The sequence below is a fragment of the Grampus griseus genome, assembly GCF_964374135.1.
Source record: "Grampus griseus genome assembly, chromosome: 4".
Taxonomy (NCBI): Eukaryota; Metazoa; Chordata; class Mammalia; order Artiodactyla; family Delphinidae; genus Grampus; species Grampus griseus.
The window spans coordinates 35,707,922-35,733,364 of NC_138997.1; the positions used below are offsets into that span (position 1 = coordinate 35,707,922).

Below are 25,443 nucleotides of genomic sequence, written 5' to 3' on the forward strand. Positions count from 1 at the left end.
CTGAAAAAATATTAATTCATTCTCCTCCAACTCACAGCATTAGTAGAATTCAGGGCTAAAGACAAAGAGAAAAAACGTACACAAATGAACTTGAAACCGACCTTGGGCACACTGACTTATGAATTTAGAATAATCTTTTTTTTTTTTAATTAATTTTATTTATTTATTTTTGGCTGCATTGGGTCTTTGTTACTGTGAGCGGGCTTTCTCTAGCTGTGGTGAGTGGGGGCTATTCTTCATTGTGGTGTGCAGGCTTCTCATTGCGGTGCGCAGGCTTCTCATTGCGGTGGCCTCTCTTGTTGCAGAGCATGGGCTCCAGGCGCCCGGGCTTCAGGAGTTGTGGCTCACGGGCTCCGGAGCGCAGGCTCAGTAGTTGTGGCGCACAGGCTTAGTTGCTCTGCGGCATGTGGGATCTTCCCAGACCAGGGCTCGAACCCACGTCCCCTGCATTGGCAGGCGGATTCTTAACCACTGCGCCACCAGGGAAGCCCATGAACTTAGCACAATCTTAAGATGACCTAAACGTTAATCAACCTTACAAGAAAGCAATTCCACCCCTAAGTAGCTACCCAAAAGAATGAAAACATAGGTGCTTGAATGACCTCTACAATCCCTGTGTATGATTTAAGACAATCCCATAGCCAATATTAAATGTAAAATAGACCAGAGAAAAACTTGTAAGTGTATCCACATGCCCCACAAATAAATACACTCTTGTGTTTTGTTTTTCTTAAAGGTCTATTTCCTCTATCACTCTCCTTCCTATGTATACTATTCCTGGAATAGCTCACAAAGGAATCCCTTCCATCCAGGGAGTTGCCTCTAAACAAAGCCTTTCTCCTTTGAGGTAGAATTGAGGAAGGTACCGACTCTCCTGAAACCCAGCACTATACCACCCTCACCAGAGCGATAGAATTAATAATGTATCAAGGACTTATGATTTACCAGGAACTGTGATAAGCACTTTACATACATTATTCTCTGTATCCCCATTTTAATGAGGCTTTAAAAGTTGAGCAATTTGTCCAAGTAACCAACGTATCAGAGATCGAAACACAAGTTGTGGCTCTGGAGTTCCACACTCAAGCCCAATATATCACCCATGCAGTAACAGGTCAATTGGATTTTACTGGTAAACTTACTCAATACTTCTACAGTTGAGTCTTTCCCCCCTACCCCCCACCCCAAAATTTAACTATCCATTTGGGAAATAACTAATTCTGAAAAAGATTTCCTCAGGTCTGGGATGAGTCTGAAATCAAACTCTTCTAAAGCCATCAAACTGAATGACTCATCTTAAAACTACATATGACAATGACACATACTTCACACTTAGGAACCATTTTCTAAAATAAAGGGAAACAATGCATTCTACATAAGAAACATCATTGCACTTGTAAATCAGGCCTAAAACAACTTGCTTGGGAAATACAGGAAATTTCACAATTCCAGGTGTGGATTATTTACAATGCCCAGGCCAATCACTGTTCCAGGAAAACACGGCCTACAGCCATTAATCTCTCTCCTGAGAGTCTGGAAGTCAGGCCCCTGATTTACTTACACAAAGAAAATCTGTCTATATAATAGGTGTTAATCAGCTTAACACCTTGTAGCCTCCTCACTAATTGAGGACTCTCCTCAATTAGGAGAGTTAAACATTATTTCAGACTCTCCTGGGGAAGTAGAGCATCCACGACTACAGCATTATGATTCAGGGTTCACAGAATGCAATCCTTCAAATCTTCACCCAAACTGAAAAGCATATCAGCAAATCTCCTAATGCATACAGAAGGGTAAGAAGGGGAACATGGTAGTGACATCAAAAAAAGGCATGTTCTCTCTTTCAAGACGGAAAAAGAAAAGTAATTACAAACTCCAGGAAAAATAAAAATACCATCCAAAGATGAAGGAATTTAAAATGTGGCATGAATTTGAACAATTTACTCAGCTAAAGAATTCATCTGTCCTGATCAATATGATATTTCTCAAGTGGTACTTGGGTTGACTTTGAACCCATAGAGGAGAAATGAAACCCTAAACACTATTTTGCTTCCCAATCAAAATAATGTAAATAATGCTTATTGGTTTTTCAGCTTTTATTATCAATTCAAAGACAAAGCTTGCAAGGGCACAGAAGCTTATAAAATAAAATGTACTATCAATCTGGACAATTTAAAACAAAAAGCAGAGCTAACAGTTGGAGGGTAGAGGAGAGAGAAGTGGAAAAATAGTAAGGATAATTATACTATCGTATTAGACTATGAAAAGTTGATGGAAATTTTTTAAATTTAATATTGATTATATAATATAATTAATATGGTACATTAATTTAAAATACCTTATTATAAAGACATATAAATGTTAAAGATATTCAAGTTTATAAAATAAAATAACATAAACATCAGAACTAAATAGACAACGTAAAAGAATATACTATATGATTATTTTTAAATAAAAATCAAAAGCAGGCAAAACAAATCCATGGTGTTAGAAGTCAGAATAGTGGCAGGCTTTGAGGGAGACAGCAGCTGAAAGGGGACAGGAGGGGCTTCTGGAGAGCTGGTATTGTTGTTGCTTGATCGGTTACACAAGTGTGTTCACTTTGTGAAAATGCACCGAACTGTACTAATAATGTCTGCCCTTTTCAGTTTGTTATACTCCAATGACAATTTTTAGAAAGAACAAAACGGGGAGGGGAAGGAAGATGAGGGGAAATTTAAGTAAATCAGATTCAATAATGTCTAATGCTGATAAATTTGGAAGCCAGGGAATAAGCCTATTATTTACAAGAACTAAAACAAATATTGTCTTTACACATGACATTAATATTCTGTCCATGCTTATGACTTCTGATAGCCCTAAGCAAACTAAGGATTCACACTCAGACTTCTACTTAGTTTGAGCAATTAGAGCTGCCTGCTCAATACACATCTGTTTCCTTTAAAATATATTCTAGTCCTGGACCAGTTCCATACAAATTTGATTTTTTTTTTTTTTGACTACTAAAAGATTAAACTGCCATGACTAAACATTTAAATAAGTGAGCTATTTGGTATATATTAAAAATAGAGCTCCAGGGGCTTCCCTGGTGGCGCAGTGGTTGAGAATCTGCCTGCCAATGCAGGGGACACAGGTTCGAGCCCTGGTCTGGGAAGATCCCACATGCCGCGGAGCAACTAGGCCCGTGAGCCACAATTACTGAGCCTGCGCATCTGGAGCCTGTGCTCTGCAACAAGAGAGGCCGCGACAGTGAGAGGCCCACGCATCGCGATGAAGAGTGGCCCCCACTAGCCACAACTAGAGAAAGCCCTCGCACAGAAACGAAGACCCAACACAGCCAAAAATAAATAAATAAGTAAACTTATTAAAAAAAAATAGAGCTCCATTTAGGATTTCCCCTAGCTTATCACTTGTACTGGGTGTTAAAATTAAAAAGGACCACATCAGGGAGGTAAGGAGCTGAAAAGGTAAATGTAACAAATAATAAAAACAGCTCTGTAATTGCTAGAATGTTACTACAAAGGGCAGTTACCTATCCTAACTTAATAATTAGCAACAATAGAAAACATATGTAAATAATAAGACTACAAAATATCTTTTTTAAATTGTCACTGATGATGTTGTTAACTATAATTGATTCTCCTACCAGAAATTACCCTGGGTGCAGTGTCAATAACCAGAATAGTTGAAAAATCATACCTCCAAAAAATCTTAGAATTGAATTTTAAAATTGCTTCACTCCGTAAATTTTCATTAATCTGATATTTAGATACCTTTGTAAAAAGACCCAGTTTTAATGTTTTATCAAATTCAAATCTAATTGATTAATGCAAAGGGACCCCAATCAAAATGCCAACAATTTTTCTAGAAAATGACTAATGACTCCAGAGTACACGTGGAAATGTAATCAGATGTGAATAGCTATAAAAATTCTAAAAATGAAAAGTAATGACAAAGAATCTGCCTGAATATTAAGACCTATAAAAATACACTGAAATAGTATAGCACCATTGCCAGAAGAGGCAATCAATGGAAAAAAAGAATCTAATAATAGACTCAACAATCTGATGGAATTTGGAAACAGCACTCAAATCAGTAAAGATAGATGATTTAATAAATTATGTTGTAACAACTGGCTAGTCTTTTGCTTAAAAAAAAAAAAAAAAGGCTCCCTAACATCCCCAGACTTTTTTCATTTCTTATTAAAATGGAAATTTACAACACACACTTTACACTAACTTTAATTACAGATGGATCAAAATGCTAAAAAGTCAAAGATCTAAAATGGGTTGCAAGTTAAGAAGGTGAAGCAGCTAACTCAGTGTGTAAATCCAGCTGTGTGGGAATTGTAGTGAACTAGAAAGCATCGTACTTCCCCAACATTTTTTTTTTTTTTTTTTTTTTAACATCAAGTCTCTCTGGGGCAAGCTGACAAAGCAGATATCTGCAGGAGGAAATCAGGTGGGAGTTCTGGAGTTCTGGAGTTCTGGAGTTCTGGTTGGGGAGAGCAACATCTTGGCACACCTGAAAAGTACTTAGGAAGTTTTGAATTAGAAAACTCATGACTTCTCAAAAAGAGGAAGTAGCTATTCAATTCCATCTGAATGTTGCTATATTGCAATGCAAACCCAATGTTGTTAAGTTTTTTAAGAGACGATGGAAGTCTAGATCATTATGTAAAAATCATTGGTAGATATATATTTTTTAGAACACTGTGAGAGGCCAAAGAAAACCCATCTGTTGACCAGATCTGCCCCATAGGCCACCAGCTTACAAGTTCTGATTAAATGCAAAAAATGAAACCTTTCAAGTGCCAGCAGAGAACACATGACATTATTTTCTCAATCTTGGAGTAGGAAAGACCTTTCTAAGCACAATCAAAACCAGAATCCATAAAGAAGACATTTAACTACATAAAAATTTAAAACTTATGTGTAACCAAACATTATGAATAAGCCTAAAAAAACGGATGATAACAGCTTCCCCTCTGGCTCTAGCAGAATGTGGACTGTTGCAGCCTGGGTCACATGGTTTCCTCTGTGGGGGAGGAGAGTGTACCAAGTTTAACAACAGGACCAACAGGACCACCTGGAGTACAGGAAGAATTTCCTAAATGAACCAGAAAGGAGGAGGAAGTAGGAAAGCATCAGAATGTTCCAGAATTACAGTCACCATCATCTATTACTCAAGAAATATTAATTAAGTTTGAGTCTACATGTCTCATACCTTCATATATATGTATCTGAGCATCTAATAGTATAAATAAAAACTGATCAGTGATATTAAGAATTCCTTCTGGATAGCAAATGGGTTATTCTTTATAACTGCTTCAGAATATAAATATGCTCCCCTCAACCAACCCTGGACATGTACTATATGCAAGAACTATATATACAGAGTTGTAGGGAGAGATGTGAAAGTCATAAAATGTAACTGACAGAATTCCCTCTTTCAAGGCTCTCATAAGGCGGATTTCATCATGATATCTGTTTCAGTACAAGCTGAATAGGTGTACATTTTCCCAGATCAGTGTAATCTGGACCAGTACCTTGAACTGAGAATTAAGACGCTGATCTAACATCACAACCACATGTTAAAGAAATGAGTTGAGAGTACTAGATTTAAAGAAAATATGTAGCCAGTCTAATAGGTTTGACTTTATGTAGAGAAAACAGAAATTTTCACACATTTTCCTGCACCAGAGAGTCATAAGTCACAAAAATAAAAAGGACCAAACTTATTCTTTGAACAATAGATTATAAAATTAAATATCACATCCTTGCATCATGGATTTCATGGTTACCTGTTGCCACTGCTGTTGACTCTTTCGGTAAATGCCATTGCTGCCAGTCAGTGGAAAGCGACGAGTCTATTCATCTGAAAGAGACACAGCAGCCTGTGAACATTAGCCCGTAAGTAACCTCATAGGTACACCTGACCTGTAAGAAATCTTATTGGACACAGAATTCAAAGTTCCCATTCGAATAAGAGAATGGCTCTTCACCAAATCTCAAATTGCGTGAACAAACCAGCCAGCATATATCAAAGGCCAAATGCACTTTTGGCCAAATGTACTTTTAATTTTAAGGCTGCTACTCAAAGCAATTTCAGCCAGGAAAAAATGTGCACAAGTTTATCATGAGAAGGAAGAAAGGAAATAACATTTCCCCAGTGTCTACTTTGTGCCAAGCATTGTGTTAAGCCCTCTAAAAATGACATTTCATGTAAACATTACAATACACTTGCAAGGTGTAAGTGTACTGTAATGTTTACATGGAATGTAACATTAGTATTGCATACTAATTAGTATTGCATAATAATACACCATATACCAAATACCCCATTTTATATATAAGAAAACTGAAACTCAGTTTTAAGTAAGTTGCCTAAGGTAATAGGTTGTGTCAACAACCTCACTAGAGTCAAAAGGGAAAATGGTGAAAGAGTATGGACAAGAAAAAATTAATAGTTGATCTTCACATAAGAATTCCACACTAAATAAAAAAGTGGGCCCAGTTTAAGAGCCAATCCTGAGATTTTACTTCCACTCATAAAAGGTACTTAACCACCAAAGCAATTCTGGAGCATTCTCTCAAAACAGTACTAGTTTTAAAAAGTTGTTATCCAACCTGGGCAGATGGCCTTGGTACTATCTTGTGTATCTCTAGAAACAACCTCTCTCTCTATGGTTAACACTATCAACAGCTGTTTCCTTTTCCCTTTCTTGTATGTATTTGTAAATTTACTGCTCTTATCCTAACTTGCTTTAAATAGTTTCTATTTTTTCAAACATCCTTAAGGCAGAGGGTATGTTACCAAATTATCTTAGTACCAATTTAACGAACTATTTGATACAAATGGAAACATGATGTTAAATTTGTAACAATTTTAGCTTGTCTGCTACTTTAAGAGGCTTTTTGCCTAAGGCTGAAGAAACGCTGAATAGAGTCCTTCAGCTCTACTCTGCCTCTTGATAAGGTCTTTTATCTCCCCCTCCATGAAATTAAAATTGCTGACTTGCTGACTACAATGTTTCATATTAGTAGATACCACTTGCCACTCTATCTCCTCCCCCAAAAGAATGTAACACAGATGCTACAAATATTCTAATTAAACTCACACTAGTAGAGCTCAAATTTTCAGGGTCAAACATGCTTTGGAGTAGGCCACTCCTTCAACTGGCTATAGTGGCCCTAGGCAAGTTTCCTAAATTCTCCAACTCAAATCCCAACCACCTCCCTCACTCTCCCCCCTTACTCTCTCACTTTCCCTCTCTCAAACACATGATTTTTTAAATTATTATTAATTTATTTTATTTTTGGCTGCATTGGGTCTTTGTTGCTGCTGGCGGGCTTTTCTCTAGTTGTGGCAAGCAGGGGCTGCTCTTCATTATGATCCGCAGGCTTCTCATTGCGGTGGCTTCTCTTGTCAGGGAGCATGGGCTCTAGGGGCTCGGGCTTCAGCAGTTGTGGCGCACAGGCTCTAGAGCGCAGGCTCAGTAGTTGTGGCTCACGGGCTAGTTGCTCTACGGGCTAGTTGCTCCACGGCATGTGAGATCTTCCCGGACCAGGGCTCAAACCTGTGTCCCCTGCATTCGCAGGCGGATTAACCACTGTGCCATGAGGGAAGCCCATCAAACACACACTTTTTTCTTGTTGGGGGGTGTGCACACTGTGCAGCTTGCAGGATGCTAGTTCCCTGACCAGGGACTGAACCTGCATCCTCAGCAATGAAAGTGCAGAGTCCTAACCACTGGACCACCGGGGAAGTCCCTCAAACACATACTTCTGTTTCTCCTTCTTCCTCTGTCTTTCTCTACCCTCCTTTCCCTCCCCCTTACCCCACCTCCCCTCTCTCTCTCTTTCTCTCTCAACATGCAGGGCTGGCCCACAGCAAATTATCAATAAAATAGTAGGCATTTGCTTTGGCATTAATCTTCTTAACACTGTAAAGCCTTCTCAAGAGTCCATGATGGCAGTCCCCAACACAGCCCTCCCAGTGAGGAGGGTCCACCTGCTTGCGGCCCAACAGCACCCATCCCAGGGCGGATTGGTGGAGAAAGGAGGGCAGCAAGGGAGGGGGCAGAGGGGCTGTTGAGGGATGTCAACCTGACAGCGTGGTCCTGAGTTCCCTTGTTTGTTCATTTACTCACTGAGCCAACAAATATTTCCTGGGTATCTACTGTAAGAATAAGAGAGTGAAGGAAATAGGCACTTGCCATGCTGAGTTGACAAACTACAGGAGGTAAGCAAAGATGAAACATAATATATAGATGTTAGACTTTAAAAGGAGAAAAACAAAGTGAACAGTGTAGCGCGCCAGAGAGGAAAGGAGGTAAGGTGTTACAATTTTATATAGAGTGGTCAGAGAAGGAAACATTTGAGCAAAGGCTTAAAGGAAGTGAGGAGCAAACCAGGCAGAGCTGTAGTTAAAAGATGGTCTAGCACTCTGGCTGATAATGATGTGTCAATGCTCATGTTCCTCAATTGTAACAAATGTACCACCCTAGTAGGAGACAGTTGATTATGGGGGAAGCTAGGGGTGGGGATGGGGACAGGGAAGTCTACGGGAAATCTCTATACCTTCCACTCAATTTTGCTGTGAACTTAACTGCTATAAATAAATAAATAGATAAATAAATAAAGCAAGCAAGCCAGCCAGCCTGTTTTTTAAAAAATGGTCCTAGGGGAGCTCCCCTGGTGGCGCAGTGGTTGAGAGTCCGCCTGCCGATGCAGGGGACACGGGTTCGTGCCCCGGTCCGGGAAGATCCCACATGCCGCAGAGCGGCTGGGCCCGTGAGCCATGGCCGCTGCGCCTGCGCGTCCGGAGCCTGTGCTCCGCAACGGGAGAGGCCACAACAGTGAGAGGCCAGTGTACCACACAAAAAAAAAAAAATTAATTTTTTTAAAAAAATTAAAAATGGGCCTAGGAACTGACAAGTCCAAGACTGAAGGAGTCAGCAGAATCCCTGGCTCTCACTACTGGCTTCTTGGGTGGGTGAGTGAAGTACAAAGTGCAAGAGACATATTCTCTGAGGCATCTGGCCCCTGGGCACAGCCAGGGACTTGTGTGTACAATTCAAATTCATAACCTTGTATGGTGGCTCAATCCGTTCCACAGAGGCAAGGGTAAGGAGGCTATATCACCAGATTATTGACTCTTACGACTCACAGGAAAGACCACATTCAGCCTGTGGAAGTCTACTTAGATGCTGATGTATGTATGATTTGCACAGCTGTACAGAGTAACCACACAACTCAGATATAAGGTTAGTTAGGTTAGAATGGAGGCCTACTGTAGTCAGGAAGTTATAACCCTAAACTACTGCTAAGAAAGGCAATTAGTATATGCTTCAGTTAATGTCTCCTTTGAAAATCTTTCTTAAAAAGTCACATTTGTACAAGAAGGTTTGTGCAATAAAATGTTGTTTATAATAGCAAAAAAAAAAAAGTGGTAACAACCTAATACATATAAACACAGAAATGGTAAATAAATTATGGCACATGAGACACAATGAAACATCAAAAAGAATAGGTTTATCCAAACAAGATGCTGAACAAAATGTACAATGTGAGCCAATTTGTTTGAAAAGAAAATGCTTTCCTTTTATATTTATGCATAACACACACCCATAACATACACACACACAAACACACACACAGAACCAAACTGTTAATAGTGGCTTCTCTGGAAAGGGGCACTTTCATCTTTTATTCTATGTGCTATGAATCCTTTATTATCTGTGTAAACGGTTTTTTTTCCTAAATATAAGGGTTGGGGGGGGATGTACTGGCCCATAAATATTGAAATCAGAAGGTCTTCTTGAAGTTTTCATACATTTTTATATTATTCTCACCAGATTATAAAGACAAAGCAGAATAAAAAATGGGGAAGGGGGGCAGTTTAAAATCCTCCTGTTAAAAAAAAGCAGTTAAGATTCCAACTTGGCTCTACATTAAAAACAGAGTAGGGACTTCCCTGGTGGTCCAGTGGTTAAGACTCCACACTCCCAATGCAGGGGGCCTGGGTTCAATCCCTGGTCAGTGAACTAGATCCCGCATGTCACAGTGAAGATCCCATGTGCTGCCACTAAAACCCGGCGCAGTCAAATAAATAAATAACATAACATAACATAGTGCTATACAGCAAAAAGAGAATAAGTTCAAGTGAGACAGGTGATCACTTTGGGCAAATTAAGCCCTACCAGCCTCAGTGCTCCCATCTGTAAAATGGAAAACAGCCTATTTTACAGAGTTACTGAGAAGAGTGTTTTATAGATCTAGCTAAAATGCCCAGCACACTGACACATCATGGGCATTCAATACATAGCAGTTCTTATTTAAGTCAGCAATGTCTATCTCACTTTTTATGTAAGTGAAACAGACTATGCTGCATGTAGGACTGTACCTTGCCAGATCTATTTAAGTGACCCTTCATAGGCCTTCCAGCCTCTTGCAATGCAAATTTATTCAGAAATAAAAATGTCATGTACATCAAACTACTTTTCTCCCCAAAATAGGTAAAACATTTCAAGTAAAAAAAAAATTTTTTTTTAAGTTTTATAGACATTTACGCCATATACATATATAATTACAAGGAAACCAAGAGAGAGGAGGAATACAGAAAAATTATTCAGGATATTTTCAAATATTCTGTTCTAGGTCATTAAGTGCTCCCAAACTTAGCACATTCTGGGGAACCTACTCTCAGCAGTCTTTGTGACATGCTTGTTTAAAGGCCTGCTTTGCAACCTGCTAGGTATATAACCTCAAGAAAATCACTGTTCTCCCCCAAGGTCTCAGCCTTCTCATCAGTAATATGGGGCTTCCTGGGGTTGTTGTAGGGTTAAATAAAATGGGTGTAATGTTTTTAGCACAATGCCAAGCTCATGGTGAGCACTCAATAAATGGTTGTAGTAGTTGTTCCGGTTATCTTTCTGCCAACCAAAGCACATGCTAGGGACAATCCATACATTAGAGAAGCTTTTCAACTGGACAAACAGCGCTAAGCAGGTCTCAAAGCCCCATGACCATGACCCAGTTTCCAAAGGAGAATATTAGGAAAATAACTGTCCAGAGACCAGAGGATGTCTGGACTGATCAGTAGTCCCTGGTCAGATCTCCTTCCCCTTTTCCACACATACCCTCCAGGAATAACAGTCTCTTGGTAATTGGCAACGTGTCATGGGTGAGTCATGGGTCATATACTGTTTTCATCTGAATTCTCCAGAACTCTACCCCAAGTACCCCACAATCTCCCAGGGCCCCAAACTGACCTGAGCACCTACAATTCCTTTAGCTCTCCAGTGCCACATGAAGCCCACATGCCTAGAAATTCATACTGGAACATGATTTCCCCAACTATCTCTTCTCCACTTCAAATCCTTGTTCTAGGGGGCTCTGGTGCTGCCCCCAGACTCAAGTACACATCCCACACCTTGTCAGCTCCCTCCCATCATTCAGGTCTCAGCTCAAATGATAAATTCTCAAAGAGGTCTCCCCTGAATACAGTAGCTAATGTAGCGCTGCTGTGCCCTCCTGCCAACCCATGTTCTATTCCATTATACTCTATACGGATTCAGAATGTGCCTAGCTGCAAGTAACAAGTGCTTAATTAATAGCAAGTCTAGAGGAGGGTGGCTACTGGTATAATTTTAGCTGTTCAGTGAGGCCATCAGGAATTCTGGCTCTGCCACATTTAGCATGCTGTCTTTATGTTTGTCCTTTCATGGTACAAAAAGGTTGCTGCCATAACCAGACGGCTTTTCAACATGCAAGGCAGGTAGAAGATGAGAGGAGGAAGGTGTGGCTGTGTCAGCCACATCTCTCCCCTTTTGTCAGGAGAGGAATCCTTCCCCAAACCTATCTAAAAACCAGAACTAGGTCACGTGGCCTCCTCCAGCTGCAGGTAAATCAGGATACAAATTGTTGTCAGTGGTTGAGAACAAACATGATCTACTGCCTAAGGCTGGGCACAATGTAATCCCACACACAATCAAGGTTCTCTTAGCAACAAAAAAATGGGAATGAGCACTGGGGAAGAAAAGAACAGTGTTGGCCACACTTATCTTTTCATAGTACTTACCACTATCTGAAATTAACTTATGCTAAGTAAATAAATATGTTAATGTTTATATCTCCTCCACAGAATGCAAGCTCTTTGCCCAGCTTTACATATATATACTCAGAGCCTATATTTTAAAATAATTGACTGTCAACTTTCTCACAGTAGGCAGGTATTATAGATACTGGAATATAGTAAGAGTAGTCTAGGTTATGCTATAGTGGCAAATTAACCCCCAAATTTCAGTAGCTTGATAGCACAAAAACTTATTTCCTGATTATTCTTTATGTCCATTGCATATTGCGGGGGGGGGGGGAAGGGGAGGGGTGTAAGAAGGAGGCAGGGAATTTTCTCCACACTGAGAAACCTAAGCTGGAAAAAAGCCAAGTTGGAAGCTCCAATATCTCAAAATGTGGCTGCAGGGTTTACTATAGTAAAAAAATAGAGGTGGAGGGTCTCATAAGAGCCACTTAAATGCTTCAGTCCAGGAATATATGTTACTCCCATAGACAGCCCACTGGACAGAATTAGTCACATGATTCTGTATAGCTTAAGGAGGCGGAGACACATGGGAGAGCACATGAATGTTGGTAGTAAATATTTAAGCCTCATTCCCCATGGAATGGTAAGATTATCATACAATGCATCATCGCCATTTTAGAACTTAGACCCATTAAAGAAGTTTCTTGGAATGAACTCAAAGTTAGGGATACTCAGTAAAGCAATTATTTCATCTTATAAGGCAATACTTACCATTAAAAAAAATGTTTTTCCTTCAGGAGTAATAATAGGAAATATTTATGTAGCACTTATTATGTTCTGCTTCAAGCACTTGCCAAGTCTTATTACCTTTAATCTACCCAACTACCCAGTAAGGGAGATACTACAGTATTGTTAACTCCATTGTATAAGGGAATGGAAAAGTATTGGGAGCCAACTCTCCATGGGTCATTTCTGCATATTGTACAAGCAGAGGCACCAACTGCTTTTGTTCCATACAATCTTTAAAGATACTTGTATAGAGAACAGCTTTGAAAAATATAACGTCTCCTTCTAGAGCAAAGGGTGGCAGGTTTACTACTATCCAGTATAATCAAGATAATGTCTCCCTCTGGAACAAAGGGCAGTCATGCTTACTGCCCATTAGGATTCCCTAAGATCAGGATTTCTCTCCTTAATATAATCCACTGTGTTTGCAGGTAACGTCTGACTCTCTCCACATCTCCCTTCTTTGGAAACTGGGGCTTAGGGAACCAGTATAAGAAAATGGTGATACTCTGGCCACAGCTATTATTATGAATAATAAACCCATTCCCAAGAGTCCATGAAACTGTGGCAGGTTAGCTTGTTACCTTGAAAGCAGGGTAAAATCTCAGAGCCTTAACAGTTCTTGACAAGAAGTTAAGTAATTTGCCTAAGGTCTGACAGCTAGTAGGTGGCATATCCAAGATTCAAGCCCAAGCTGTCTGGCTTAGAAACCATGCTTTTAAATTCTCTGCTATACTGCAGTAGTCCTCAAAGTGTAATTCCAGAACTAGAAGCATCAATATCACCTGCAAACATGTTACAAGTGTAAATTCTTGGGCATTTCCCCAGACCTACTGAATCAGAAACTTGGGGAGTGGGGGAGGAAGAGACACATCTGTGTCTTAAAAGCCTTCCAGGAGATTCTGATGCTTACTATAAGTTTGAAAAACACTGCCATATGCATATATTCTGCATATATTCACTGTATCTATAAGATAGAACAAAATGGTATGAGTATATCCTGATTTACATAGGGATGGGAACTGACCTTTCATAACTTGAATAATAGATTTGAAGCACTAAGGGAGATGGCTCCTAAGCCCTTGCATTTAATTTTTAGGAAGGTAGGGATCTTTATTTGGTGCAAATAAATACCACATGTCTGTTTAATACATCTGCATATTCTCCTTTGGAGTCACAGATATATGTCCATAATGCTAAATGAAAATACCTGCTTTTTTATTCCCATAATGATTAGAAAGAATTACTTAGCCAAGGAGAAACACTATTTATATTTGAGAGTCAAGCTGTAATTCTTGAAAAACAGGAAACCACATATCAACACAGCCAACACAGTGTACCACAGTAGAAAGGGCAGCAGGCTTTGAGTCACAGAGTCAAGTCACTTAACTCTTCAACTCAATTTCCTGATTTTAAAATGTAGAATGAACTCCAACTTCAGAGTTGCAATTAGGCCTAAATGATATGTCATGTGAAAGCCGTTGGTAAACAGCTTTTGTGCTATGTGGATGTAAACTCCACCTGCATGGGCTCTTTCTCTGTCTTGATCTGGTGTTATCAGTTTCTCCAAAGCTTAGAGTACTGTCTGGCACTAGAAGATGCTCGATACTTATGAGGTATTGGGAATGAACATGAGGTATTATATTAATGATGTAATTGATTCCTCTGGGCTCCACTTGTCACAATAATCTCAGTCTTTTAATAGGAAAAAGTCACTTGAACAAGAAATCCTTAGTCATGTTTTAAATGGGACAGATAATTTAAGAAAATCAGCTGATTTTCGTCCCCTGGAGAACACTACTGAAGGAGTTCTGTCCTAAGGCATAAGACAGAAACTCCTATTAGCAACCCTCACGGCCTTAGGAGCCTCGTGGTTTCCCATCTACGACAATCTCTTGTGCTCTTGTAAACAGTCAGGAATAAAGGATGTGCACCTACAAAGAACTAAATATTCCACATTTACTTCTTCACTGTGGTAGAATTTTAATAAATAGATTATAGGGTTTATGTAATCTCTTTTAATGAAATCTAATATTAAATCAGCAAATATTAAATAAGCTACTATTGTGTATAAAAAGAGACTGCTACAAAATCACTGTCAAATATCATTTGAGAACAGAAATCATTGTTGAATTTATAATTTAATGAAAAAATATAATTTATTTACAAAACTTTATGTATGGTAAATGCAGTTCCTTAATTTGTACTCTCTCCAACATACTTTCTCGATCTCCTGAAAAATTAGTTAACGGTCTAGTCTTAAAATAGGGGAACTTTGGGCTTTTAGCTTCAACAGACAAATCTAAGATAGCAAATGAATTCAAGTTGAAGGACAGCTTTCAGTGTAGAGCTGCAATAGTAAGGAGAATATCCCAGCTATGTTGCTATACCTTAAGGGACATCTGCAGAGTGTACTGTCCCCTGTGTATGTCTTATAATAATTCAGATATTTATATATAAATTAGTTCTACCTTTTAACAAGAAGCACAGTCTATCTCAAGATTTGGAATTTTAACAGTCAACTAACTTCATAAAGGATTATGCAAATTTGTTTGATGAAAGAGCACAAATTACAGAGTTGAACGTGAAACTCCTTTCGTTTGCTTCTTTAAAAATATGGGGCTTCCCTGGTGGTGCAGTGGTTAAGAATCCACCTGCCAATGCAGGGGACAAAGGTTCAATCCCTGGTCCGGGAAGATCCCACATGCTGCAGAGCAACCAAGCCCGTGCACCACTACTACTGAGCCTGCGCTCTAGAGCCCACGAGCCACAACTACTGAGACTACTGAAGTCTGTGCGCCTAGAGACTGTGCTCTGCAACAAGAGAAGCCACCGCAATGAGAAGCCCGTGCACCCCAATAAAGAGTAGCCCCTGTTCGCCACAACTAGAGAAAGCCCGCATGCAGCAATGAAGACCCAATGCAGCCAAAAATAAATAAATATTTTTTTAAATATGGAAAACAAGTTTGCCTTTCCTAAGCTTTTTTTTTTTACCCATCTTTTCAACTCCCAAGGCAATATAACTTCAACTAAACAATCACATGGCTACAGTGATTTATAGAGGTACCTAATAAAGATGCAACTCATATATTTACATATATATACCTTAATCGAACAATACTCTTCCAATGTAATCCAAAACCAAATTAAGCAAGTATCTTAGTCAATAAAAAAGTTACTTTTAGCTCCACCAAGTCCTTTCAAAATTCAGTGAAACCAAAAGGAAACAGAAGAGAAAGCCAGTTTTGACATAGTCTAACTACTTACCTACTTACCATGTCATAACCCCACAATGAAACAGTGACTTCTGGTAGCAAAAAATGCATGCATATTCTGCATCTTGTAGGAGCAAGCAATGTTGAAAATCACCTGGGCTTTACTCTTGCCATAAATTCTCAGCCTCTTGATGATTTTTGTATTCTAAATTAATACACTTGAGCCTTAACACATTTTGAGTCTTCAAAATTGTATCTTTATTAAATTGAAGAGTTAAGCAAATGCCAAAGACACTACAGAAATTCAATTGCTACAGTGAATGAATAAGACGTATTAACTCTGATATGTAACAGTTCATTTTCTTCCTGCAAGTGGGAAGCAAAGAGTCCACAGTAACACACCTTTAAGTTCCACATCCCTAGCCTCATCATCGCTGTCAGTTCTATTTAGAAAAAGAAAAGAAGGGGGGGTGGGAGGAGGAAGTCCCCAATATCTAAATTCATTTTTTTTCCAAAGCCTTGAATCCCACTCTTCAATACCTCTTTGTCTTAAAGTGACCAAATCTGTCCCAAATCATTTCCTTGGTTCCCTTTCCTAAACTAGCTGAATTCAAATTAGCTTTTTATCTATTCTACTTTCTCTCCTAGTTTCCTTTCATTCTCGTGGGTCGTTATCCTTTAGTTCTCTCCATTCCTCTTCTACATATTTATCTTCAAATAAAATACTTTCAGACACTGGCAAGAGACACCACCTTTAAATGAAAGCAGGCAAACCATCCAGAATTTTCAACTCTCCTGTGAATTTATATCCACTCAAGGAACCCTCGCCACTAAAGATGAAAGGCAAGCTAAGGAAATACATTAGACAGAGGAAGTAAACATCGAAACAGGGCATGCCTAGGTATTCTTAAGCCTCTAAGCAGAACTAGACTCCCGAGTCCAAAGGTCTTTCTTTTTCGTGACTTCTATGCCCCCGCGGAGTCTGACAACACGTTGGTCCGGGAGGGGTGTCCCACCACCGCCCGTTCCTTCTACCACCTCTGCATGACCTTGCTCTGAAATAATCTTGCACAAGCAAAATCCCCCAAATTCTCAGGCCGGTCCCTTGCCTGAGGTTTCTGTGCCTCAATTACTGAGCTCTTCTCACCTTCCAACCGTCTCAGGGAACACTGGGTCTTCGCCTTAATGTACAGTTTCGCCTTTAAAGTTTTATATCTGTCTGGTTTCTTGATGGTGTGTCATCCCTCATCTCCCATCCCCATCCCCGCCTCCAACAGGCACCAAGAGGGTTAAGATTACCCCATCCCACCCTTAAAAAAACAAAACTTCGTCTGTAAGGCCTTCCCCACCCCCACTTCAGCTCCCAACAGAGATGAGCTCCCGAAAGATTCGGACACACCTCCACCTCCACCTCCAAAGCCAAGGGTCTTCCTGGGACAATTTGCACAACAATACGGGGTCTGTGTGTGTAAACTCCTATAAGACTAACCTACGAGGAAAATATCAAGCCCCTTGAAGGTCCCTCGCAGCTTCATTAACGATACTCCCAACACATTATAGGAAAGTATGATTCCTATAACCCTCCAATTCCTCTCCTAATTCGCCGACCCCGGCGCTCGCACAGTCGGAGGGCTAGCGTGCGGCAGTCGGAGGATCAAACACCAAGAAAAAATTACCGTCAAGGGAAATTAACCAGTTCCATGTTCTGCAGACGCCGTCTCCCTGTGTGCCAGGAGCAAGCCTCAGAAGGTGCCTCCAACTTTTCTCCTCCCTCTCTAGAGTGCGGACCACCGACGCACGCTTCCACCTCAATCACAATTTGATGAGATTGGAACCACCAATCTGTCTCTACTAGACGTAGGGGGGAGGGGTGACTATGACGGGAGGGATGGGAACTCGTAATAGAGGAGAGAAAAGCCCCGCTTTTACCCCCCCTGAGAAACTTCTGGGACTCTTCTATTACGCAACCTCGGGACCAGGTTCCAAAATCCGAACATCTATCGGCAAGACGCGGGGCTCACGGGCCAACGTTTGATTTTGGGGAGGAGGATGGGTCCCTTCCTGTGTTCCCCTCCCCAGTTTTTCTAGACGCTACCTGCCGGGATTTGTAAGGACGGTGCGAGCTCTGCGTCTCCTTCGCCCGTTCTACCCTAAGGTTCCCACTGGAAAAGCGGGAACACCAGCGACTTGAGCCAGCGTGCTGGGAAGCCGGCAGCGAGGCGGCAGAGCCTGGGCTTCCCAGAAGTCAGCTACCGCGGCGTTCTGGCCAGGATGACCCCCAGCCCGAGGGGCGCAGGGTTCCGCTTACCTTCCAGACCTTTAGTCCTCCAGTCTCGGGTCGTGCGCCCTCGCCGCCTCGGCCCGCCCCTGACCTGTTGCCGTCGGGAAGGCGCGCAGGTGTGGGGAGCACAGGGCGCTCAGCGTCGGCTAGCGCTGGACCCGGCTCCCAGCCGCGGAGGCGAGAACGCAGCTGTACCAGCGACGCGCGCAGGCGGCGGCCGAGTGCGCAGAAGCTGCGCGCTCGCCCGCTCGCTCGCTCGCTCGCTCGCTGGCTGGCAACCTCTGTGCGCCGTCGGCCCAGGAACGCCCAGGAAGCGAAGCCACGCCCCCAGGAGGTCACGCCCCCCCCCCCCGCGCTCCCCGGCCCCGCCCGGCCCACGCCCTCTAGCTGGCGCCACCCAGATGGAGAGGAACTGCTCGGCCCTCCCCTCGGGACCAGTGGGAGGATCTAGGGCGAGCAGCCTCTCAGGATGGAATACTGCAGTGACCGCACCGGCAGCATGGGTGACCCTCCCCCCGGCTGGTGTGGGACACAAGTACCCTTTCGCTTTACAGCGGGATTAAGCTTAGGGTCAAGTTCTGACTAAAGTGTCAAGGAGTCTTTTTGCAGTCTCTTACACAATTGAAACATTCTGTATCCTTTAAAGGAGATAATAACTAACATCTGGAGAGCGTTTTACGGTTTATAAAGGGCTTTTCACACACAGGCCCGTCTCATCTTCGTAACAGCCTTATAGAACAGACACATTATTGCTGCCGTTTCCCAAATAATGAAACCGAAGAGCTGAAAATAAGTATTGTGCCCAATGTCACAAGCTCAAAAGTGGCACGAGAAACCAGGTCTCCAGAATCCAGCCTCCCGGTTCTTGCCCTTCAGCAGCCCAACCCCAAGAAATTCTACTGGGTATTGGGGCTTTGTCAAATAGATCCAAAAGCTTATGTCTCGTTGCTACCCGATCCCTTCTTTGAACATACCAAGGAAAGCATCACGCTGAGTTCTTTGCATCATCTCACCTTCCTCCCTGAAAGAGATGCAGGAAGATTGTATCAAATGGCCCAGACAGGCTTCTTTCCAATATCTTAATGGTTTAAATGACTGAAATTATTTGGATGAAGAAAATCATCTTATTCATATGCAATATAATGTAAATGTAAATTAATATAATGTATGAAAATATCCCCCTTCCGTGCCCTCTCTGTTCTCCCCTCCTTTGTTGTTGTTGTTGCTTTGTCCCTCGTGTCCCTCATTGTCAACATGAACAGTATTTGAAAACCTAAGTGATAGATACTTGCATTTCCAAATTAAACTCTGGGCTGCTTGACTTAATTTCCCATGGACTGCCTTCCAAAATATAACTCTTCTCCCTACTCCCTATGCTCCCATGATGATATTGATTTGATTTACCTTAACAGCTAAAATAATTACGTTACCCCTGATGAGATCTAGTGTGCCTCTAGATGAAAGTTTTGGAGGTCTTCCCTGGGCAGGGTGGGACGGCAGTCACTCCTGACAGATGCAAGTTTGTGCACTTCTTAAATGTTTCTAACAGAGATTGGTATCTATTTTAATCATAACAAATATTTTAACCTTTTTGTTATGGAATTAATATATTTCATTGTAAAATATATATAAGCCTGGTCATAATTTATTATCTGAAGGTTTTTACCAATCTAAAACTTTTTCCTTTGTTGTGTTCCTAATCCCATAACACCTCCTAATACCTTCAAACTGTAGTCAATTTAGTAAATGATGTTGACAGTGCAAGTTTGATAATATTATTTTACTGCTTTTGGAGCTGAGGGATGTAATTTTGCAAAAATTTTTTGTTGAAGATGATGTAGCTTTGGTTCAGGGAATAGTTCATTTCATTTATAGGAATGTTTTTAAGGCAATGTGCTAGGTGATGGGCCATATCAGTGACAAAGACAGTGCACCTGTTTTCATGAGATTCCAGTGCCTTGCAGATACAAGCAAGTAAATAAACAATTCCAATGCATGCTTCTATTGATTAATTTCTGGAAATGGAAATAGGTTATTTTAAAACACTTAAATAAAAACTAATTTTCTCATAATAAATAAAGAAAAAGCGGTTAGTCATTCTAGTGAGTTTTTTTTTAAAGTTGCTTTTCTGCCTTTTCTCCAGGTCACATTGTATAACCAGTTAATAAGCAGGCTATTTTAAATAGTGATTATACCATATCCACATTTTTTAAAAATTTATGACATAAAAGAAAGTAATTACGCAAGAGAGATGCAGATACTTCACTTTATTAGCTACACTTTCCTTTATCTTCTTCATTATAGGAATTCTTTAGTTACATTTTTTAGCTCACTCAATGAAATTCTAGCACTTTCTTCATCTTGACAACCTAGTCACTTTTATTTCTGATTATGTTTCTGCTAAGGTGAAGCATTTCTCTGACATCAGTGATCTTTTTTACAACAGAACTGAAAATTTTTTTTCCCTTTTTAATACAATTATGGTACTTTATCAGCTACCTCTTCATGTAAGGACTCCTGAGATGTTACCTGACAATTTTCAGTCATGATTCTACTTAAATTTTGAAGACAAACAAGTGAACCCCCAGGGACTCACAGAAGCTCATAGGTGGTATTCTCAGAGCTCCTGAACTGTACAAGGGGGCAGGAACACATGTTAAGGTTGAGACTGGGGGGAAGTGTGTCTGCATCCCAACCCCTAGGCTGCTTGCTTGGGCAGACTGGAGTATTCTTAAACTCTGCAGTCAGCAAAACCTGAGCGTTTTAAACCAGCAGTTTAAATTATGTTACTCCAAAATTACTGCATGTATATATCAAAGGGAATGAATTTCTTCAAAGTGTAAAAAAATCCTAACCGAACTGGCAAATAAATCCTAACCAAGTCCTAACCTGAGCATACACCTGTTGTTGATAACAACAACAACCAACCAACCAGCCCAGAGCTGGGGACAAGGTGGTATAGATGAGGAGTGGTGACAGTGAGGAGGAAGGAGGAAGGGTTGGCCTAAGCCAGGTAAAGGGCAGTAGAGATACAGCCAGTTTCCCAAAAAGAACACAAAGGAGGAGGGGGAGTAGGACCTCCGGGCAAAGATTTTGAGGGGCAGTGATGAGAAATATAGGAAAGGTCAATGGCAGACTGACGGTGAAAGGCCCTACATGCCAACCTAGGGAGTCTTCTTTTCATCCTAAGCACAATGGGTAGGAGATTGATTTGATCAGGTTGCATTCTAGAAGGACTACTGTGGTTGCCATACGAAAATGAAAATGAATAGGAGACAGTAAGGCTATAGTTATAATCCCCGAGGTCATGGAAGAAAGTGTACTGAGAGCTGGGCATAGATTGTAGGCAGATATAGAAATTCCCAGCTTTACATCTCTACCTGGGAGGCAGGTATGCAGATGTAAACCTGCTGTCTTTTGCTTCAAGAAGAATTAAGTGTACAATTATTGTAATTAAAATAACTGTATTTTATCTTGAACACGTTGTATAAAACATGGTTCCTAGTGACCAGACCTCACTTTTTTTTTCTTACCTCATTTTTTCTAACAAGTACATATGAGTTTTATATTTGTGTGTGTGTGTTTTTAATAAATTTATTTATTTATTTTTGGCTGCCTTGGGTCTACACTGCTGCTCGCAGGCTTTCTTTAGTTGTAGTGAGTGGTGGCTACTCTTCGTTGTGGTGCGCCGGCTTCTCATTGCGGTGGCTTCTCGTTGCAGAGCACGGGCTCTAGGTGCGTAGGCTTCAGTAGTTGTGGCTCGCGGGCTCTAGAGCGCAGGCTCAGTAGTTGTGGTGGACGGGCTTAGTTGCTCCACTGCACATGGGATCTTCCCGGACCAGGGCTCAAACCCGTGTCCCCTGCATTGGCAGGCGGATTCTTAACCACTGCGCTGGGCCACCAGGGAAGCCCCAGTGTGTGAGTTTTTACCTATTGCTACTACACAATACTTCCCAATCCCGGGGGGTTATGAACATTTTTGAGTCACGTGATAGTATTGTTAAATTAATTTAGCATTTAAAATTGTAATTTGGAAAACGCCAATGAATCTGGAGAAAAAGAATATGAGCACAGATCCATATTTTTCTCTGAAAAAATTAATGTAGGGATTTAACTAAATTTCTACAATTTACCAGACATTTCACACACATAGCTTTTTTAATCCCCTTGAAAACATGTGTATAGTTCTAGTTCATGTCTAAAGAAGAAATAAACTCAGAGAGGTTATTCATCTCTATCATGATTATACAGCAAATAAATAGCAGAAACAGTATTTGAACTCAGCTTTTCTATGGCTCAAGGTCATGTTCTTACCACTATCAGAATTAGATTAGTATAAATATCCCAACTAATGTCTGTTACAGTTAAATTTACATCAGCAAGCCTGAGGGAGTTCGCAATGGGTTTTCAATCTGGCGGTTACATCCGGAGGGTTAAATAGGAAGCGGATAAGTAAGCTGAGAGATTATGGGAAAACCAAATATTTGGAAAATGAAAAAGGGAAAGAAATAACAGACAGAGCCAGAATACAAGAGCCAAGTTATGGTTCCCCAGTGGGGCACCACTGGGTGGTGAGCTCCCAGTGGGAGCGAGATGGGGGGGGTAAAAGCACCCTAAAGACTATGGCACAAATTTAAGAACGCAATACTCAATACTATGGTTCACCTCAATCTATATCTCTCTTCTAAGTTCCAAACTATCACCCTCATTTGTTTGCAGGAAATTTCCACAGGGTTGTCCCATCAGCAAAACATACTCAGCACATCTAGTATGAAGCTCATGGTTTTTCACTCTGTCCACCCATTCTTTTACAACCCACCCAACCCAATTCCTCCTGTTTGGTCTCCAACTTTTGTTGCTGGTACCGTTATAGACCCAGGATTCAGGTTCAAATGTCCATTACCAAGGGAACCCTCCTGCACTATTGGTGGGAATGTAAATTGGTGCGGCCACTATGGAGAACAGTATAGAGGTTCCTTAAATAACTAAAGATAGAGTTGCCATATGATCCAGCAATTCCACTCCTGGGCACATATCTGGAAAAGATGAAAGCTCTAACTCAAAAAGATACATGCACCCCAGTGTTCATAGCAGCACTCACAATAGCCAGGACATGGAAACAACCTAAATGTCCATTGACAGAGGAATGGATAAAGAGGATGTGGTACACACACACACACACACACACACACACACACATGCACACACAAACACACACACTGGAATATTACTCAGCCATTAAAAAGAATGAAATAATGCCACTTGCAGCAACATGGATGGACTTAGAGATTATCATACTAAGTGAAGTCAGACAGAGAAAGACAAATATCGTATGATATCACTTATATGTAGAATCTGAAAAACTGATACAAATGAACTTATTTACAAAACAGAAAGACTCACAGACATAGAAAATAAACTTATGGTTACCAAAGGGGAAAGGGGAGGACGGAGGAATAAATTAGGAGTTTGGGATTAACAGATACACACGACTATATATAAAATAGATAAACAATAAGGAATAGCACAGGGAACCATATTCAATATCTTGTAATAACCTATACTGGAAAAGAAACTGAAAAAGAAACATATATAACTGAATCACTTTGCCGTATACCTGAAACGAATACAACATTGTAATACAACTATATTTGAATTAAAAAAATAAAAATAAATGGGCTTCCCTGGTGGCGCAGTGGTTGAGAATCTGCCTGCCGATGCAGGGGACACGGGTTTGAGCCCTGGTCTGGGAAGATCCCACATGCCGCGGAGCGACTAGGCCCATGAGCCACAACTACTGAGCCTGCGCGTCTGGAGCCTGTGCTCTGCAACGAGAGAGGCCACGACAGTGAGAGGCCCGTGCACTGTGATGAAGAGTGGCCCCCGCTTGCCACAATTAGAGAAAGCCCTTGCACAGAAACGAAGACCCAGCACAGCCAAAAATAAAAATAAATAAATTAAAAGAAGAAAAAAGAATAAAAATAAATAAACAAATACAAACTATAGAAAACTGACATTATTAAAGTTTATTAATTACAAAAAAATAGTCCATTACCTACCAAGTCATACTTAACTTTCCTTTTATATATCTCCCTGCCCTACAAGTTCCCTTCTTATTTTTGTTTCATTTCTCCATTTCACTGAATAGCTACTAAGTGTCAGGTACTAATTCTGATCAATTACAGGGATATAAAGACAAATATGAGACTCTCCTTGTCCTTGGAAGGTTCACATCTCGAAGGAGAGTGTCGAAGGCAGAATTCTAAGATGGCCCTGAAGATTCCCACTCCTGGTGTGTATTTGCTGTTTAATTTCTTCTCTTTGAGTGTGGGTGAGTCTGATCTAACCAGGTGAGCTCTTTTTTAAAAAGAAGATGTAGGGGTCAAAGAAGGAGGAAGTCAGAGAGATTCAAAGCTACAGCAGATGCTCACCTTTGGCCTTGAAGGAACAAATTACTATCTTGTGTAGAGGGCCATATAACAAGGACCTGAGAGAGGCCTCTGGGAACTGGGAGTGGTCTTTGGCCTCCAGTTGGCAAAAAAATAGGAACCTCAGTCAGACAACTGCAAGGAAATGAATTCTGCCAAGGAACTTGGAAATAGATCTTTCCCTAGTTAAGACTCCAAATGAAGATACACCTGGACAGCACCTTGACTTCAGCCTGGTAAGATCCCGAGCAGTGACCCCGGTAAAACATGCCGGCCTTCTGACTTACAGAAGCTGTGAGGTAATAACTGGGTGTTGTTTTAGACTGCTCAGTTTGTGGTAATTCGTTATGCAGCAATAGAAAACTAATACAGAGAGATCAAAGAATAAATAGATCATTGTCACACAGCCTGCTTAGTGCTATGGTACAGGCATGCACAAGGATGCTCTCAGAGCCTAGACAGAGGCATCTAACAAACACTAATGAACTCAGGGAAGGCATCCTGCCAGAGTTAGAACCTAGGATGAATCACAAAGGGAAAGACAGAGCTGGGGGATGTATGACTGGGGAGGGCAGAGTGCTGTGTGTGCAGAGGGAGTTAATATGCACAAGTCCCAGAGTATAGAGCAAGGATAGAGATGTAAGATAGGGTAATAAAAGAATAACACTTACTATTTACTAATTGTATA

General features: G+C 40.9%; 1 protein-coding gene across 2 annotated transcripts in view; it reads right to left on the minus strand.

Moving 5' to 3' along the window:
- AFF1 (ALF transcription elongation factor 1) overlaps window positions 1-18,477 on the minus strand; it is a 208,209-nt gene extending 189,732 nt beyond the window's left edge. For both annotated transcript variants that reach the window (XM_082653067.1, XM_082653066.1), the window contains exons 1-2: window positions 18,355-18,477; window positions 5,804-5,877 (exon numbers count right to left, since the gene is read on the minus strand). In XM_082653067.1, coding sequence (XP_082509193.1) covers window positions 5,804-5,841 — 38 coding nt within the window. In that variant the 5' untranslated portion in view covers window positions 5,842-5,877; window positions 18,355-18,477. The remainder of the gene's footprint in view (window positions 1-5,803; window positions 5,878-18,354) is intronic.
- Window positions 18,478-25,443: the final 6,966 nt, after the last annotated feature.